At 46.8% G+C, this 17,808-nt stretch overlaps 2 protein-coding genes across 4 annotated transcripts; both read left to right on the forward strand.

Annotated features, from left to right (window-relative positions):
- The first annotated feature begins 27 nt into the window (after positions 1-27).
- Positions 28-3,831, forward strand: hspa8 (heat shock protein 8). Its single transcript, XM_029847958.1, has 9 exons — positions 28-169; positions 894-1,103; positions 1,363-1,568; positions 1,640-1,792; positions 1,863-2,418; positions 2,542-2,744; positions 2,852-3,050; positions 3,122-3,354; positions 3,423-3,831. Exons 2-9 carry the CDS (start codon positions 899-901, stop codon positions 3,618-3,620), a joined length of 1,953 nt encoding a protein of 650 aa, XP_029703818.1. The 5' UTR covers positions 28-169; positions 894-898; the 3' UTR covers positions 3,621-3,831.
- A 1,886-nt stretch (positions 3,832-5,717) lies between these two features.
- jhy (junctional cadherin complex regulator) lies at positions 5,718-17,576 on the forward strand. Of its 3 annotated transcripts, none has more exons than XM_029847959.1 (9): positions 5,718-5,846; positions 6,425-6,825; positions 8,890-9,322; positions 12,914-13,103; positions 13,183-13,261; positions 13,500-13,650; positions 14,987-15,073; positions 15,650-15,778; positions 16,106-17,576. In XM_029847959.1, exons 2-9 carry the CDS (start codon positions 6,473-6,475, stop codon positions 16,283-16,285), a joined length of 1,602 nt encoding a protein of 533 aa, XP_029703819.1. In that variant the 5' UTR covers positions 5,718-5,846; positions 6,425-6,472; the 3' UTR covers positions 16,286-17,576. The 3 variants fall into 3 exon arrangements, with proteins under 3 accessions (XP_029703819.1, XP_029703821.1, XP_029703820.1); XM_029847961.1 differs by having other exon boundaries at positions 13,186-13,261; positions 16,106-17,571; XM_029847960.1 differs by having other exon boundaries at positions 5,733-5,875.
- Positions 17,577-17,808: the final 232 nt, after the last annotated feature.

Below are 17,808 nucleotides of genomic sequence, written 5' to 3' on the forward strand. Positions count from 1 at the left end.
ACGAGGCGCAAATATTCGACGCTGATTGGCTGCTTGGGCGGCCATATATAAAGGTGGATAACGGTGCACCCTCCTTTCCCTTCCTCCAACCGGCAAGGACAAGTCACCTTCGCCGTTCATTCCAGCACATCACAAAGAACATCCGCAGTAAAAAAAAAAAACAAATCCGGTAAGATACGGTTTATTTGACTTTAAGTGCTGTTTTACTTGAGATATTTTACTATCGAGTGTAGCAAACACTAGTAACTGGAGACGACGATTGCGTACCTCAGTCGAAATTTTTCAATTTTGAATGATTAAAATGATTTTTCCAACGCATGACGATTGTAAAGATTATAAGGTTGATGCGTATAGTCGGAGCAGGAGTCCTCGGCACCAACCTAATAGCGTGGTGAAGGGGGGGTGGGGGTGGGATTATTCGAGAACCTTCTAGAACTACAGTAATCAAGCCATCTGAACAGTGACTACACTTCCGGTCATGTCAGAACAAAGGCCCCGGTGAAATGCGGTTAAGTGGTTTTTCTAAATTTTGTTTTTGTTTAGCTTCCGCTTGCGATTGATAAATATTAATGTGTATATTTAATCGGTTTAAGCAATGTCCGCTTAAACTGGTGAACCGGATTTACCGACCATGTGACCAGAACAATGGCGCTCTGCTCTCGAGCGGCCTGGCACGTGAACCGGTAGTTGGTGGCCACATTGACGCCACGCGCTGTACGCTCGTTTTTTTTCTCGCGTCTAGTAAACTTGTGTTCCATTAATTCTCCCTTAACAAAATAATAAAGCCACGACTTTGTAGAGATGCTATACTAATACAAACACTGAGTTTTGATAGAAAAACTTGTATTATACAGGAACTTCCTTCCTCAATCTGACATTCGCTACATTTTCAGGAAACATGTCTAAGGGACCAGCAGTTGGTATCGATCTGGGAACAACCTACTCCTGTGTTGGTGTGTTTCAACATGGAAAAGTTGAAATCATTGCCAATGATCAGGGCAACAGGACCACACCCAGCTACGTGGCTTTCACTGACTCAGAGAGGCTGATTGGAGATGCAGCCAAAAACCAGGTTGCCATGAACCCCACCAACACAGTGTTTGGTAAGTAGCAATTGTGCTAAACTACTGCTGGCTGTCATCATGTTTGAATGTGATGATACAAGTTAAAGCATCAATTCTGAAGTCAGTGGAAAATGATTACTAATTACCAGGTACTGATACATTACTATCAGTGGAGTGACTCTTTATAGTTTAATCCAGAGGTTGAAAGGTGTCAAGCATTCTTCCCTGACTTCCAGGATCTTATCTAAAGCATACAGAAACCGTCAAGAAAAAATACCTGTTTTTCTCCTCCACCCAGATGCCAAACGCTTGATTGGCCGCAGATTTGATGACCACGTTGTGCAGTCTGACATGAAGCACTGGCCATTCAATGTCATCAATGACAACACCCGTCCAAAGGTTCAAGTAGAGTACAAGGGTGAGTCAAAGTCCTTCTACCCAGAGGAAGTCTCATCCATGGTGCTGACTAAGATGAAGGAGATTGCAGAAGCCTACCTCGGAAAGGTACCTGTATAAGAATCTTGTGTAACATTCCTTTCTAATGACTTGTGCTAATGGTTTTATTTCTTTGTAAGACTGTCACCAATGCTGTAATTACGGTGCCAGCCTACTTCAATGATTCGCAGCGCCAAGCCACAAAGGATGCCGGCACAATCTCTGGCCTCAATGTTCTGCGTATCATTAATGAACCAACTGCTGCTGCTATTGCATATGGGTTGGACAAGAAGGTAAACCTCGACGCTGCAAATGATTAAGCTGGTTGAAGGTCTCGGTCATTTATTTAATTCCTAATTGCAGGTGGGATCTGAAAGAAACGTGTTGATTTTTGATCTTGGCGGCGGCACCTTTGATGTGTCCATCTTGACCATTGAGGATGGCATCTTTGAAGTCAAGTCTACTGCTGGCGACACTCATCTTGGAGGTGAAGACTTCGACAACCGCATGGTCAACCACTTCATCGCAGAGTTCAAGCGCAAGTACAAAAAGGACATCAGCGACAACAAAAGAGCTGTCCGTCGTCTGCGCACCGCTTGTGAGAGGGCAAAGCGCACCCTGTCTTCCAGCACCCAGGCCAGCATCGAAATTGATTCTCTCTACGAGGGGGTTGATTTCTACACCTCAATCACAAGGGCTCGCTTTGAGGAGCTGAATGCCGACCTCTTCCGTGGCACCTTGGACCCCGTGGAGAAGTCTCTCCGTGATGCAAAGATGGATAAAGGTCAGATTCATGACATCGTGCTGGTTGGTGGTTCCACCCGTATCCCAAAGATCCAGAAACTACTCCAGGACTACTTCAATGGAAAGGAACTGAACAAGAGCATCAACCCAGATGAGGCTGTGGCCTATGGCGCTGGTAGGTGGCTAATTTTGGGGGGCTCTTGGCAGCTAGTCAAGCTCTTCAGACATTTGTGCCAAGTGAAGCTTTTGCAGAAATGGTGCACCACCAATCGTCAGTTTTTGATGTCTTGATTTCCAGCTGTCCAGGCAGCCATCTTGTCAGGTGACAAGTCTGAGAATGTGCAGGACCTGCTGCTTCTGGATGTCACTCCTCTGTCTCTTGGTATCGAGACTGCCGGAGGGGTCATGACAGTCCTGATCAAGCGCAACACCACCATTCCTACTAAGCAAACCCAGACTTTTACTACCTACTCTGACAACCAGCCGGGCGTGCTCATCCAGGTAATCCCGACGTTCAGCCTCTTTTTACAGTGATGGTAGCGCTTGTGGCGCGCCCCAGTGAAAACGCATGTGAGGTGACGACATTGTCTGCTTTTGAACGCCAACAGGTTTATGAGGGTGAACGTGCCATGACCAGGGACAACAATCTGCTGGGCAAGTTTGAGCTGACGGGCATCCCTCCTGCCCCCCGCGGCGTCCCCCAAATTGAAGTGACGTTTGACATCGACGCCAACGGCATCATGAATGTGTCCGCTGTCGACAAAAGCACTGGCAAAGAGAACAAGATCACCATCACCAATGACAAAGGTACAGAAACCTCACCCATCCATCCAGCTGAGGTGATATGATGAGCATGCGCTAATGTGATATTTTGACAGGTCGTCTCAGTAAGGAGGACATTGAACGCATGGTTCAGGAAGCTGAGAAGTACAAGGCTGAAGATGATGTCCAGCGTGACAAAGTGTCGTCCAAGAACAGCCTTGAGTCATACGCTTTCAATATGAAGTCCACCGTGGAAGATGAGAAGCTCGCTGGTAAGATCAGTGACGATGACAAGCAGAAGATCTTGGACAAGTGCAACGAGGTCATCAGCTGGCTGGACAAGAATCAGGTAGGACGTTGTGAACGTGTGTGACGTTTCTCCTCCCTACATCCACTTAAACACGTGCCTCCTTTCAGACTGCTGAGAGAGACGAGTACGAGCATCAGCAGAAGGAGCTGGAGAAGGTGTGCAACCCCATCATCACAAAGATGTACCAGAGTGCTGGTGGCATGCCCGGCGGTATGCCAGAGGGCATGCCTGGTGGCTTCCCTGGAGCTGGTGGCGCAGCACCTGGAGGCGGATCCTCCGGCCCAACCATCGAGGAAGTCGACTAAACACACAATCATTTCAGCTATTTGTGTTCCAAGAAGTTAACCCTCTTATAGCAGCTCAAAGCTAAAGAGTGCACATTTTAAAAAATAAGGGTTCGGGGGTCTATTCTCATGTACTGTTGAAAATCTGGTAACAAAGTGTAATTGCTTCAGTTACATGTGCTGTATGCTGAGAGTTCATTGTATAGGCAATAAAGTTCTTGCAACCCTCTGACCTGCTGTTGACGTGAGCTTATTCTGTTTAAAGCTGCAGCTGTAAATGCAAACATGAGGTGGGACAGTATTTAAGCCTGGGGGGCTTTAATCAGGGTTCCAGGGAAAAGCTGGGCCGGCACTAATGGTTTCTGACTCCCTGACTCAGAATACAAGGAAGCACTCGTGACTAGTTAAGCAACGTTTGGGCGTTTTAAACGCTTCAACCACTTATTCAAGGTAGTCTTCTGTCAACTGGACTGTATTTCTTTGAAGATGTTTGGCCTTCTATCCAGAAGACTTGAGCTTGAAAATATGTTGTCCTTGGCTAAGGATGCAAGGGCTTTTTTTTTCTTTTTTCTTTTGTGATCAGGACAAGGATGTCACCAGCTGACAAAGGCAGGTGCACAGTCTTAATACCACTGACTATGACACCAAAATAATCAATCTCCTGATGGACAATATGTGAGAAACTCAAGCGAGACCCTACCAGCTCATACAAGGTGGTAGACTTACTACAGAAACTGGAAAAGGAGCAAACCATCGACGGACCACAATACTACAGTCTATATCCAGGAGAAGCCATCCCTTGTATTTATGGATTGCCCAAGATCCACAAACCAGGTACCCCTCTCAGACCCATAGTAAGTAGCATCAATTCTGTAACATACATTTCCAAATACTTGGCCTCCATTTTGTCTCCCATGGTTGGCAACACCCACATCAAAAACTCCCAAGACTTTGCTCAAAAGGTCAGCGGACCCAAACTACATCCAGAAGAGACTATGGTATCCTACGATGTCACGTCACTCTTCACGTGCATCCCCACCACCAGCGCAATGGACACCATCCACAAGCACCTTCTATTGGACAAGAATCTTCCAGAAAGAACAAGCTTAACACCGGCCCAAAGCTGCACCATGGTGGACCTGTGTTTGAACACCACCTATTTCCAGTACAGAGAAGGCTTCTACAGGCAGAAACATGGCTGTGCCATGGGCTCACCAGTATCCCCCATAGTTGCCAATCTATACATGGAGAAGGTGGAGTCCCAGGGCCTGACATCCTTCACAGGAACTGCACCAAGCCACTGGTTCAGGTATGTGGACGACACCTGGGTCAAAATCCGAACACAAGAATTGGAAGCGTTCTCAAATCACCTCAACAAATTAGACGCACATGTAAAATTCACCTGGGAAGATGTCAAAGCAAACAGTCTGGCCTTTCTGCAGTCAAGATCACTGAGGACAGAAACCCTACACATACCGACCAGTACCTCCAGTTTGACTCTCACCACCCACAGGAACACAAGTCGGGAGTGATCAAAACCCTCCAACTCCAGGCCAAATAAATACCCACCACATCCCAAGGCAGGAAGAAGGAACAGGACCACAGTAAGACAGCTCTCAAAACATATGGCTACCCAGACTGGGCCTTCACCAGGTCCTCAAGAAAACGAGACCCCAGCAAAGAAGAGGAGGAGAGAAACAAAGGCCACAGCGTTTTGATCCCCTATCTGTCCGGGGTCTCTGAGAAGTTTAGGAGGATCCTCCAGAAACACGACATACCGGTTCAGTTCAAACCAAGCAACACTCCTCAAAGAGAAGAAATACAGACCAGTCCAGAAAACTACCTTGGATAACTATGACCTGGATGATTGAGAATCTACAGACAGCTTCAACCGCTTATTGAGAAATAACCGAATGACGTAGGCGCGTCAGTTGCGTTTGTGGTAAAACGGCTTTAAATAACTCGCTCCATTCCAACGTTATTTATGATTCGCACCTGCTCTTTATCCTTTAAAACGGTGCCATTACTCAAATTGTCTGAGTGATTACGTAGTTTGAACAGTTGCAATCAGATGACAGTACTGTGAAATATAATATGGCGCTGTGGATCGGGAGGTTTACCGAGCAGCTATTGAACGCAACATATGTGCTTTGGCGTTGCTACGTTACCGTCGTGAAGGGCAATAAAACTGTTAGCGCTCACTTTTACGGACCAGCCAGCCGCTGACAGGTCTGCCCCCCTCCTCAGGTATATTCACATTTCAGCAAATCGGACAGGTGATTTTACGTGGTTTCCTTGTTTCTCCAAAGCTAAAATGTGGCTAAATAATCGCTCACTGACAGGTTATAATGTTTAGCCAAGGCTTGCGATAACAGGCTACAAGCTAACTGTTGTTCCGCTAACTCTAAATTAAAACTTACATTTTGATTTCTGGAATGCCCCTTTTTTTAGGAACAGGTAATTAGTTGGTGACAAAAACACGCACAATTGCTTAAATTTAAATCGAACCTGAGCGAATAAAAATGATTATAAAAAGCGACAACCTCCCATTATCGGTTAGTAAACAACGGAGATATGTAATCTAATTGGCAAAATGCATAAAGAAACTATTGTTTAAGGTTGAACCATATTTTCGTAACCTATTTTTTCTTGCTGTTGAGTGTTTTGACGTGTGTCGAACTTGTGATCCAGTTCGACAAAGTTGTGTCCATCCTCGGAACCCCCCCCCCCCCCTCCCACACACACACACACACACACACACACACACACACACACTGACAATGCATGAATCTGAGTAGACTTGAGATCTTTTTTTTCCATTGCAGGTTTTTTGACGTTATCACACATATTGTACCTGACTGTGAGACCCAAACATGGAGATTGGAGTCAGCTTAAAAAAGAAATCCCAAGAGCTGAAGACTGGGCTAACGGGTCCAGTTGTTCTGTCCAGCCAGTGGGACTCTGACACGGAGAGCTTGGCCCGGGAGAAAACTCACCAACAACGGCTGCACAGGTCAACCAAGCACGCGATGCACAATCTGCTGGGAAGCGTGAGTAGCGAAGGCGCACGGGGCCGGAATACTGCAGCTGAACCTGGATGTGGGAATGAATTTGAAGATCTTCAGATTTATGACAGCCTGGAAGTGGTGGAGTCTCTCCATGGCTCCAAGACCGCCCCGCTTTTACTGGCACATGTGAATAAGTTAGAGGCAAGAGGAGCAACGTGGTAGGTTAAACAGTTCACCTGACAAATAACTTATTTTGTGGTGAGTTGAACACATGAAGTCATCACAACGAATCACCTCCGAGTGTGTTAATCCATCACAACTGCTGTGTATAGTTCCTCCACAGCTTGTTCTCATACAGGCTACGTGGTTGAGCCAGTAAATCGGCGGCAGTAACTATTATCTGCACAAATGCTTCTTTTCCAGGCATGAACAGAATTTCTGATGAAATTGGTCGTCAATATTGCATTTGCAAATAAGAGGAAAATAATCACAGATGGTGAAACCCAGCGCAAGTGTTGCGCAGCCCCATTAATTTCCCATTTCATTTAATGTGGAGTTTTGTGAGAAAAAGGGTTATTGAAATGCGGAACTGCACCATCCGGCCACTAGATGGCGATGTTTAGTGGCCGAACACGGACCCTCGGGTGTAATTGGTTAGTGTGCATGTTTGGACTCATTTAGGTGGCGACAAAGTGGACACACACACACTGCAGAGACCACGCACATTGTGTGTGTAGCCTCAGAGTAATTATTCTGTAAACACTGGCTTTGAGTGAGCTACTCACAGGAAGAGATCGTGCCTGACCTTGCTCCGTTTGCATAGTTAACTCGACCGCTGCGTTCACTGTGACAAATTCATTACAATTAAACAGATAATAGTGCCACTTCAAAGGGAATGTAGAAAAAAGGGACCGAGCTTTTGCTGTAGATGGAAAATAAAAGATGAATGAGGTGCAGGTAGAGCTGCTCTATTGTGGCTACGGTGCAATTAAAGTGCTTTCAGCTTAAATCCTTTCTTTTGAGAGGAATTATACTCACCCAGACGGACAGATGTGTATTGTTATGATTATTATTAGGCATTAAAGCGCGCTTCACGAGACCGTTGTTTCAGAGGGAAAGGAGCGCGGCAGATCCTGACAAAAGCGGGCGTTTGCCACGCCATTCCCGTCACCACGTGCTCCCGGGAGTCCTCTCCACGGCCTCCCCAAAGCAGTAAACCTCTTCACTCGTGGCCACGGCAGCGTCTGCAAACCCAATCAGCCTTTCTCTTTCACACCAAGGATTCCTATTTAAGCAAGTCCATTCATCCGTCTTCACTATACTTTACACCTATCTCGTTTCAAATATCGCCAAAGGATATTTGAGTATCGCCCACATGACCATCTTTTAAATTATGTTCCTATTCACTGCTTGTCAATATTTTGCTGGCTTTTGTATTTAGGCATCTGTTTCCTGAGTACAAAATAATGGGCTGTTGTGTTAGAAGCAGCATGCTCAGCTGCATGTTATTTATAGTACATTATCCAACTTGTCTGAGCCCGAGTCATTAGGGAGACATCCTTTACCCTTTTGGCCTCATCCAAGTGAAGGGCCCTACACCAAGGCAACCCCACCTTGATGCACAGCATCATGGCGGCAGAATTAGGCTCCCCTTGTCCTCCCGGTAAGCACAACAAAGAGGCTCTCTACTATTTATTTTAATGAGATCTTTTCATCACCATCAGAAAGAGCATTTTAGCCTGCAATTTCAAGCCATTTCATAAGCTGAAAATTACCATTTGTGAACCATTCCCCCACTAGTAGCTCTCAAATACACTCTCATTAGTCAGCCTGGAGGTGAAAATACGAAAATTATCCGTAAATACAGGCTCATAGTCCCCCTCATCTGTTTCAATTTCAGAAGTCTCTGATGAGGCCCAGTTCTCTTTGTCTGCGCGTATCATCATTGTAATAATGGTGTAATGCCTCTTGTTCCTTTGACCTCCTGCTACAGGCCTATGTGGCATTCTGCTCATTGTAAAAGCCTCTTTGGATATGGAAATCTAATTAATAAGGCTGCTTTGTGACAATTAAATGAATAGCTATTTATTCGATTATGAGACTACATCACATTCATTTGCGTATTCTTTGATCCTTGCCTCGAATGCCAAATGGATGCTGCATTTTTGGGGGGGGGGGGGGGGGGGGGGGTTGGGGCGTGGGTGCAACATTAGTTTTGGATGTAAAGTTAATGTAGGATGTGACATGCATTTCCTTGCTCTTGTCTTTTATTCACATCGCAGCAGAGCGCTCTCGGGAGACCGGGCCTTTTCCTATTCAAGCGATGCCACCCCAGAGGAAGCGTCCAGAAACAGAGCGGCGAAGAAAGGAGGCTACAGTTACGTCATTGATAGCACCATTCCTGCGGTGGTGGCTGGTAGCGAGCAGCCGTTCCATCTACATCCACAAAACGGCCCGAGAAGCTCAGTCACATCCACAGATTCTCAGCTTCGATCCCAACTAACTGACCTCTCGGGACCGTCCAGCGTCAGTAATGACACTCCCAGCCAGAGAGAAAGGTGGGAACGGCAACGAAAAACATCAGTGGCGAACAAAAAGCCGCAACAGGTCAAAGTCGACATAGTGACGAACAACAAAGTAACCCTGGGACGCAGCACCAAAACCCAGGGGTCCTATCTAAAGACGCATGCATTGAAGCACGACCTTCCGTTTAAGGTACGCAGGAGTATGATAACTTTCCAATAAATCCTCTCTGCTCATGATTAAAAGCGGCGGGATGGTCTGGTTCTATCAGGCTGCAGTTACAGAAACGGCCAGCAGGGGCTGCAATAACACCAGCAAAGCACAACGTGACCGTCCATCATATTAGTAGACAAGGCAACAAATGTTGCCCCAAAAAATATCAAATTCGACTTTAATCATGGCAGGGTAAAGCAGCAATAACTGAGATTTAAAAATATATTTATATACAGTATATATAGATATTAATTTGAAAGCCTCCTCTCGTCTTGGAGACAATATAAAGAGACAAATACTGGGCTGCAGCTTTTCTCGTGAGCACTATTTGGACCGACGTTGTTTGTGTCTTCAGTTTCTCCTCCGAGTGAGTCAAGCGTATGATCTTGAAACGTCGTCGGTATCTATATGCACTTCTTTCATCTCGGCACACAACGGCTAAGGGAATATCCTATGATGTTAGCTCCGACCCAGGCTGGGAAATTAATTTGGCAGAGGAACATAGTGTTTTCATCTGCCTAATCCTCGACCATATGAAAAGAGCCATGTCTGGCTATGCGGTACTTATTATGAGTTGATGTGTACAACAAGAACATCAGAGAAACATGGTTACCAATAGGCTCTTAAACATCTCTGCACCTGGCACAGTGGCATAATTGGTCAGGATGGCCCACATTCCCTATTTGTCAGGCTACGGAACTGTTTACTGGTTATAATACCCCCAACCCCGTTCACCCATCTGAGCCCCAGCCCTCCACAATATCTCATATCATCGCCATTTACATAGTCAAGAGCCGTTAGCTTTGTGCAGTTGTCAACAGAGCCAGAGCCTTTCCCTCTCTTCACCCCTTCTGTTTTGTCGTTTTCCCCCTGAATTTACTTATTAGGGTTTCATTGGCCGTCCCCCTAAAGATGAGTCTTTCTTGATGAGGACATGGGGCATAAAAGAAAGGGGCTCCCATTTAAATGCAATTTACTGCTTGTTTGATCAAAGGATTAATCTCTGAATTAGTGCTCTGAGTAAATCATTTTAAAAGCCCCTAACTCTTCTGAATTTATTTTTGCCATTGTGAGTTGGAGAAGGATAAGCAGCTCCACAAATATCACTAATACGTATTAATAAGCGCAGCTCATCGTTGTGCTTTTGTAAAAGTCCCGGCAGGACCACTCTTTCATTTGTTTCAATCCGTTGAGATATTCCTGACGCTCGCCACCTCCTGCTATGGTTGTTTCTGTGGCCCCACACACACCTTTGCATTAGCGGAAGCTTCACAACAGAAGTCTGTGATAATACACAATATTTGTCCTCTACCTAAAGCATTTCACAAACGTTGAACAGTAAAGATCGAGCCAGAGATACGGCGCTATACTCTCCGCTGCCTCTCTCCATCGGCCACGTTCACCTAACGGATAAACAAATAACAGCAGACGAGGAAGAATTTCCTAAATTAGAGCCAGAGTAATCTGAGAGCAACGTGATAATTACTGTTGTTATTGCGTGTGCGCCAATTGCTAATACAGTAAATGTTTGTCCCAGTCAAGTGGCAGAGCGAGGACAGCAGCGATTGGCTTCGCTACGGCTCGGGCCTCCTTTGATAAAGACAGAAGTAGCAGATCAATCTCCAGCTATTGCACTCACCCCTTAGAGTCCCCTCTCCTCTTGCAGACCCTCACTTCAAAGCCAGGGGAACATAATGTACAATCTTTTAATAGCTTTAGTCCAAAGCTCTGGGGAGCTCTCTACCACTGTATGCCCTGCCTGAGTCTAAACACCTAATCAAGATTACCTGGGCCGGCCACAATAGCAGCTAAATGCAATTCAAGAAACAGGGAACCTTTGAAGTCTTCATTGCAGGAGGCAGATGTTTCCTGGGTGCAGGAGGTAATACAGCCTGTAGCAATTGCCGGACTTTGTTGTGACATTGTCTTACAGATGAGCAATTACGGGCCCCCCCCAATTTAGCAGAAATCTCACACAGCTTATCGTGCTCAGAATGCCGAACGGCCGCGATCATTTGCTCCGGTGGATTCGGTTGTAACGGGTGACAAAAGGCAGCGCCAGGGCGACTCGGTGTGTGTGTGTGACGACTGCTGGACACACACTTTCTGACCCCACTGGCAGTTTCATGGCATGAACTCCTCCTGTACGTCAGGATTTGATCGTTTTGATTAATATTTGGCTCTTCATTTAGAAGCGCTGCACCTGCTGCAGTGGCCGCCGCGCGGTTGGTTTAGTTATTTGGACCTGCTGTGCCCCGATTCCTCCGCCTATGAGATGCGATCACAAACCCACTTATTGATGGATGTGTCACAGCTGGATCCACTCATTCCTTGTGACCTTCACCTATTCAGGCGCAGAGAATTAGTGGCATTCAGTGTAAAAGTCTTCAGTCCGTCAATATCATCGATCCACTCAGATGGTCCTCTGTCGCTGGGGGGAGTCCTGAAGTTGACTAAATGATTTTCATTACAACATTACCAGAATTCATTTCCCTGCTATAAATGGGTGCATTAGGAGCAGCTGAAACAGTAAACTGATGTAATCAGATGCAGTGGGCAAAGACAGCCATCGACAGGGCGGCCGTGCACTATTGATACCCTCCAGTCGGTGTAGTTTTGTGCCTTTTAATGGGCTTGGCTGAGAAGTGTTTGGCTGTATTAAACAGCACAAATGTTTGGTCGGTCAGCGGGCCCGATTTCTTGGGGAGAGGAGCGTTCGCCGTGCAAAACGAACAGGATCGGACATTTGTAAGAGGTCAACTCAGTGGAATATAAAATGTCCATAAACAGAGGAAAGATACGTGCAAGCCAATAAGAATCAGAGTACTACTGTGCACCAAGCATGCCCAAATCCAATCAGCTGCTGAACTGTAGCACAAAAGATGCAGCCTTACTAGGAAACTCTATCAGAAGCTAATTTTGCTTAGCTGGAATTCTATCAAACCCTAACAGCACCGTAAGTTCCGAGCAGAGCGCTGCCTCTCGAAATCGACATGTTTCATTTCTTTTGGAGACTCTGGACGTTGTAGGCTCGCCAGAGACCTACAATCATGCTTCAAACAAAGTCAAAACGGAGCAGATTGGGGAGGATTATTATTCTGAGCGCTTGAACAGCCAGCTGGAAGTGTCCAAGCGGAATATTAGGGATGTTCTGCTAAATCAGCGCCACTGAATGCAAGAGACCGGGCGTCATTAATGTTCTGCCACATGACACAATAACATCATGCAAACGAGAACTCCGGCTCTTTGTTGACAGGGTTGGAGCTCATTTTTCTTGGGGCTCATTAGCGGTTGATTGGCCTATTTGTCGTGTTGTCTCAGAGCGAGAGAGAGAGATCGGCGTTCCTCTGGCCCGTTAGTGCTCAGCTTTTTCAGGTGCCCCCCCCTCTGCAACGCTACAACTCTCATCGTATTAACGACCCGTCACCTTTTAAAGCGACTCAAACCTCACTTTTAACATCTCGTCGTGTTTGACTCTCAGATTTAGCTTCTTTTTGGCTTGATCGATCGAGCGTAATGAGCTACGGTCATATAACGAGGTGTGAATGTTGCGTCCTGATGTCATATTAGGTCACTCAGGTGGACAGAGAAGAGAGAGAGCAGCGAGGATCGTCCTCCAGCCTGTCCCAGCTATCAGAACATGTCCCAGAAATGAGAGTGGACCTCCGAGACAGTCAGAGCTCTCTGTGCACCACCTCCTCGCAGCCGACACACGACCTCCACGCTTCTTCTCTGCTCGGTCCCGTGCCACAACAGCATGGTGCGTATCCCGTCCTCACCTCTACACACCATTAAAACAGCATCCGGGGCGGTGTGAGTTCATCAAATTCTAAACCCAGTAGGTTCCTTACCTCGACAAGAGGACAGCCAGCTTCAGCAACCTTACCTCCGAGACCTGGGGGGCCGCCCGCCACCGAGGTAAAGCATTAAATCCTTATTTTACCTTCTAGGTAATGTACCGCAATGGTACGTTTCCACTGATGCACCAACGTTCCATCACCACCACCAGGCCTCCTCCTCTTCCTCCTCTTCCTCCTCCTCATCTTAATCATGGAAATTCAAGTGCAACACTCTACGCGTGTGATAATTACACTGTAATAGTGGAACAAATGTACGTTTCATTGATGGATTTTTCCCCCCCAAACGTGTCCTTCAGGTTAACTTCCATCCCAGGCTCATACAAGGTGCTGCCCCCCATAGAGAAGCCAGGGAGCAGAGAGGGTTGTGAGCAGAGCGCCGGGCAGAGCGCGAGCACGCTCTCGGACAGCTACCTGCTCCAGCAGTTCAAGACCAGAGTCTCTTACAAGGTCAGTGTGCTGCTCTGCACGCGTGGATACGGAGGGTTGCCCAATCTTCTTCCTGTTCGCCCTGACCTAATGGCTTGATGGTTAATAAAAGCAGACACACGAACTCACCTGATTGGTCTTCCTCATTAATCCCCACGTACACAAAGGGTTCCACAAATAACTGCCCCTTTGAAGTCTCACATAATCCCTCAGCTGTCTCCGTACAGGGGCAGCCTAATCCATCAGGAGTGTTGTCGCCACTAAAGGCACCAAACTGCAGGTTAATTGTGTAGCTCCGCACTTAATTGGCCTGAGATGATGCCTGTATAAACCACAGGAAGATGGGTTCCAGGAGAAGGGGAAAGGGGAGCGGGTCCACGAGGCGCTAAAGATGCCAAATTGCATTTAATGACGTAACTGTTGCGTTTATTTATCCTGTGACTTTGGAGCCGTGCAGGTGGAGGATCTAGAGATGAAATGTGCATCCAAGCAGCCACGTTGGAGCTGGTGCTGAGAAAGGGTCGTGGCATTAAGTGGATTTTGCCCACCAACTTTGATATTAGGGTGAAACGTTAGCATGGTATCGTCATCGTTCAGGTTTTTTTTCCCCCCGAATACTCAGATATAGTTACACTCGCAGAACCCAACGTTTGATATCAGAGTGGAAACAAAATCAATCAACGGTTATGTAATTAGCAAATGAGTCCGATGGATTCCAGACGTGCTCCTCCTGTGATTTCCCCTTTTCCCCACCACCCATGTCTCTCACCATCAGCCATTATGTCTGATGAGATTAGCGGTCTGAACTGTAAGGCCGCCTGGCTGCAGGCCTGGTCCATACAAGCAGACCAGCGTGATTGAGGGGCTGGAGAAAGAGGCCAGAGGGCTCTGAAAGAAAAGTATCCCGTGGAGGCCGTGACCAATGGCTCAAACTGACATTGAAATCCTTCTTCCGACAGCAGCCAATCCAGGCTGGAAAGATTAGCTTCCTTTTGTTTTGGCAGCATGTGGCTCTAACAGGCCCACGGTCACACCGGCTCCTGTAAAGAAGCTAGATTTCATTCATCCGTCTCTTCTGGGACCAACAAATTACTGCTCAGCAGAAGATTCCTGCTTTATTCGGACCCAACGGAGACGTGACTATTAAAACATCTCATCAACTCATGGAATCAGGGTTGGATTATCGTGACTGGCCCAATTCAAACACATCCTGGCTCCTTTTTTTTTAGTTTCTTCCTCTTAGCTTAAGCTCCATTCCAGACTGAGGGTGGTTTGACTATAACCTTTGAAATTCATACCTTTTGTCGTAGCGGGATGAGAAGAGGAATAACTCTAATAATAACTCTGTGTCTCCCAGGCTTACACGCTTAAAGACTACAAGCAGCTAAAGCCGGATATAGAACTGCGCGGTCTGGGTCCTGACTACAGAAACATTGAAAAGACAGTAAGTAGCGACGCCACTGTTGTTTGGCGTTAGCGCCGTTAGCGCCGAGACGTCGATGACTGCGGCATCCGGGGAAGAACAGGAGCATCTGAGGGAAAGTGACGGCGCGATCTGCCATTGCGAGGAGGGGTGACAAACATTCGGGAGCCTCTTTCTACATGTTTACGTCGCCTTCATCAAAGGAGACGCAGTGCGTGCACACGCAGGGTGACAGACGGGATTATCGGTCACATGCTGATGTCATTGTGCTGAGGTGGGCTGAGGTCGCACTGCCCACGGACAACATTTCATTTAAAACGAGGAATGAGCGCTGCTTTAAGGAGTTAAGTGCTCTCTGGCCTTTGATATTCTGGGTTAATCCCCCAGTTGTGTAAAGTGAGCATGTTTGGCCAGTTTAAATGAGAATGAACCCTGTGCATCTCCTGTTAGGGAACGATATGTGTAAATGTTGAATGAATGGCCCACTGTGGTGGGCAGCCACAAAAGAAGGGTCTTAAGAAGAAGCGGCTCAGTTAATTAAAGCCTCTTTTCTCATCCGTTTCTGTCTCCTCTCTCTCCCTCTTTCACCATCCTCAGGCTGAGAAAATGAGACGACAGAAGCAGTATGCAAATACCGTCCGTGAGCAGAACAAGAACATAAATAGGAAGCCCTTCATACCAACCAAGGAGCCAAAAGACAACGACCAAAAGGTTCCCAGGAGGAAGGTGTGTGTGTGTGTGTGTGTGATTGGAAAGGTTCTTCCCAGAAAAGACAAATCGGCTGATGAAAATCGAGTTTATTAGCAAAAAAATCTATACTTTTCCTAAAATCTACAACAGATGCGGTGAATTCGTTATTGTGACTTCATTATTTGAAAAAACCCCACAGATTCAATTCATTTCGAGCGTCTTCAGAGCGTCTTCTGTGAGCTGCTTCAGCCCTGTAAACACTAATACGCTAGATTAGGCAGCCTTTCAGCCGAGCAGGACGCGTCCGGTGGATGTTAAACGCTCAGACTCTTTACTTTCTCTCTTTATCTCTTTGCCTGCGAGGCTCTGGAGTACGCGAAGACCATAGCGAGGCCGTCCGCGCCCCAACAGCCGAGGAGCAACCAGGCGCCGCGGCCCAGAGCTTTCATCGAGGGCTTGAACGTGTCCGACTTGTCCAGACTGGAGGTCCTCAAGAAGCGGCACGAAGAGGAGAAGATGGCCTTTGCTCTGCTCACGAAATGAGTTTTGGCAGACTGTAAAACCGCTCGTTAGGAGAGACGTGATCAGCAGGTTGTGTAGAAAAAACGGGCCTGAAGATGAAAGGGACTGGAGCCAAGCACTGCCTTTTATCTCGTTTCGAATCCCGAGCTCCGGATCATCTTTTCGGCCATCTTGAATATTGTTTCGTGGCGTTGCTACGGCGATCCAGCCAGCGCAGCAGGTGTCACAAGTGGCAACACTCCACCCCTCAGACTCAGCTTAGTCAACACAGGTCAGCAAACACTTGTTACAGTAATTAACAGCAATAATTAGGAGTCACGCGGGGACGCGCGCGGCTCCTCGCGGCCCCCGGGGGCTCATTTGAAATGGCTTTAGGAGGGGAGGCCAGTTTGGAAATTGTGTTGGACGAGCCGGCGCCTCGTCAGGGTGCAGCCCGGCCCACCTCTCACCTGAAGGCAGCGGCCCCCCGATGTTAAGGGCCAAAGTGGGGGGAGATGGCCGGAGGGATCCCGAGCCCCTGATCACTCCTGTCTCCTGTCACCTGCTCCTCTGGGTCTGATGAGTTCTGACGGCTCCACGACGCGCTGCTGCAGGTCGTTTTTATTCTTCCGGGCGCTCTTTCAACGCGCTCCTGTCGGCCGACGCCGGCGACCGGGCAGCTCATTTCACTAATTGAACCCTCAGATCATTGTCAAAGCGCAGTTTATCCCCGTGCACTATTTTAATTAGATTATAGTCTCTTTTTAACCCATCATGGCCTCTTTGAAGTTCAGTGTTTTTAGTGTTAAGTCCTCAGATGCGCTGCTGGAAACAAATGAGAGCGCCCTTTTTAATGTAATGAGAAGCCCTGCCCGTCCAGGATGAGTCTCTTCTATCTTTTTAGGACCCGCCCACTTGTTTTTTCGCCATTGAAATCCAGTTAATTGAAGGAGTCTTTCAGCGCCGTCATGAAGAGGGACGAATTAGCATCCCTTTCTGCTCGCCGGGAAGCGAAGGCAGACGTGGACACTTTGATGTAAGGAATAAGCTTTCAGTAGGCGGCAGGCTCCCGGAAAATGAGCTGATGGCCCTGCTATTAGGGCCCAAATGCAGATGCGTCCATGTGTTGCAAAACACTTAATCTTTTAATTGATCACCTTCTGCATGGCCTGGTCTCCACACAGCTTCCTCCCTGCTGCCTGTTCACCAGAATCCCCGCGTGGTGAGGACCTGAGCTCAAAGAGAAGCAACAAACGTGATCCAGAGATTCAGAGGCTGCTTTTAAAATGACGCATTTCGGGTTATTATTATTATTATTAATGTTATTATTATTATTATTATTATTATTATTATTGTTGTTGTTATCATTATTATTATTATTATTATTATTATTAGTATTATTATTATTATTATTAGTAGTAGTAGTAGTAGTAGTAGTATTGTTGTTAGCATTAGCATTATATTTTTGAACTTTAATTTAAATAAGACTTTTATTTTCATAAATGATTTCTGGCAGCCCTTAAAATAAGGGAGACTGTTGCTCTCATGCTTCCAGCTAAATTCCT

Source organism: Takifugu rubripes, chromosome 15 (assembly GCF_901000725.2).
Source record: "Takifugu rubripes chromosome 15, fTakRub1.2, whole genome shotgun sequence".
Lineage (NCBI taxonomy): Eukaryota > Metazoa > Chordata > Actinopteri > Tetraodontiformes > Tetraodontidae > Takifugu > Takifugu rubripes.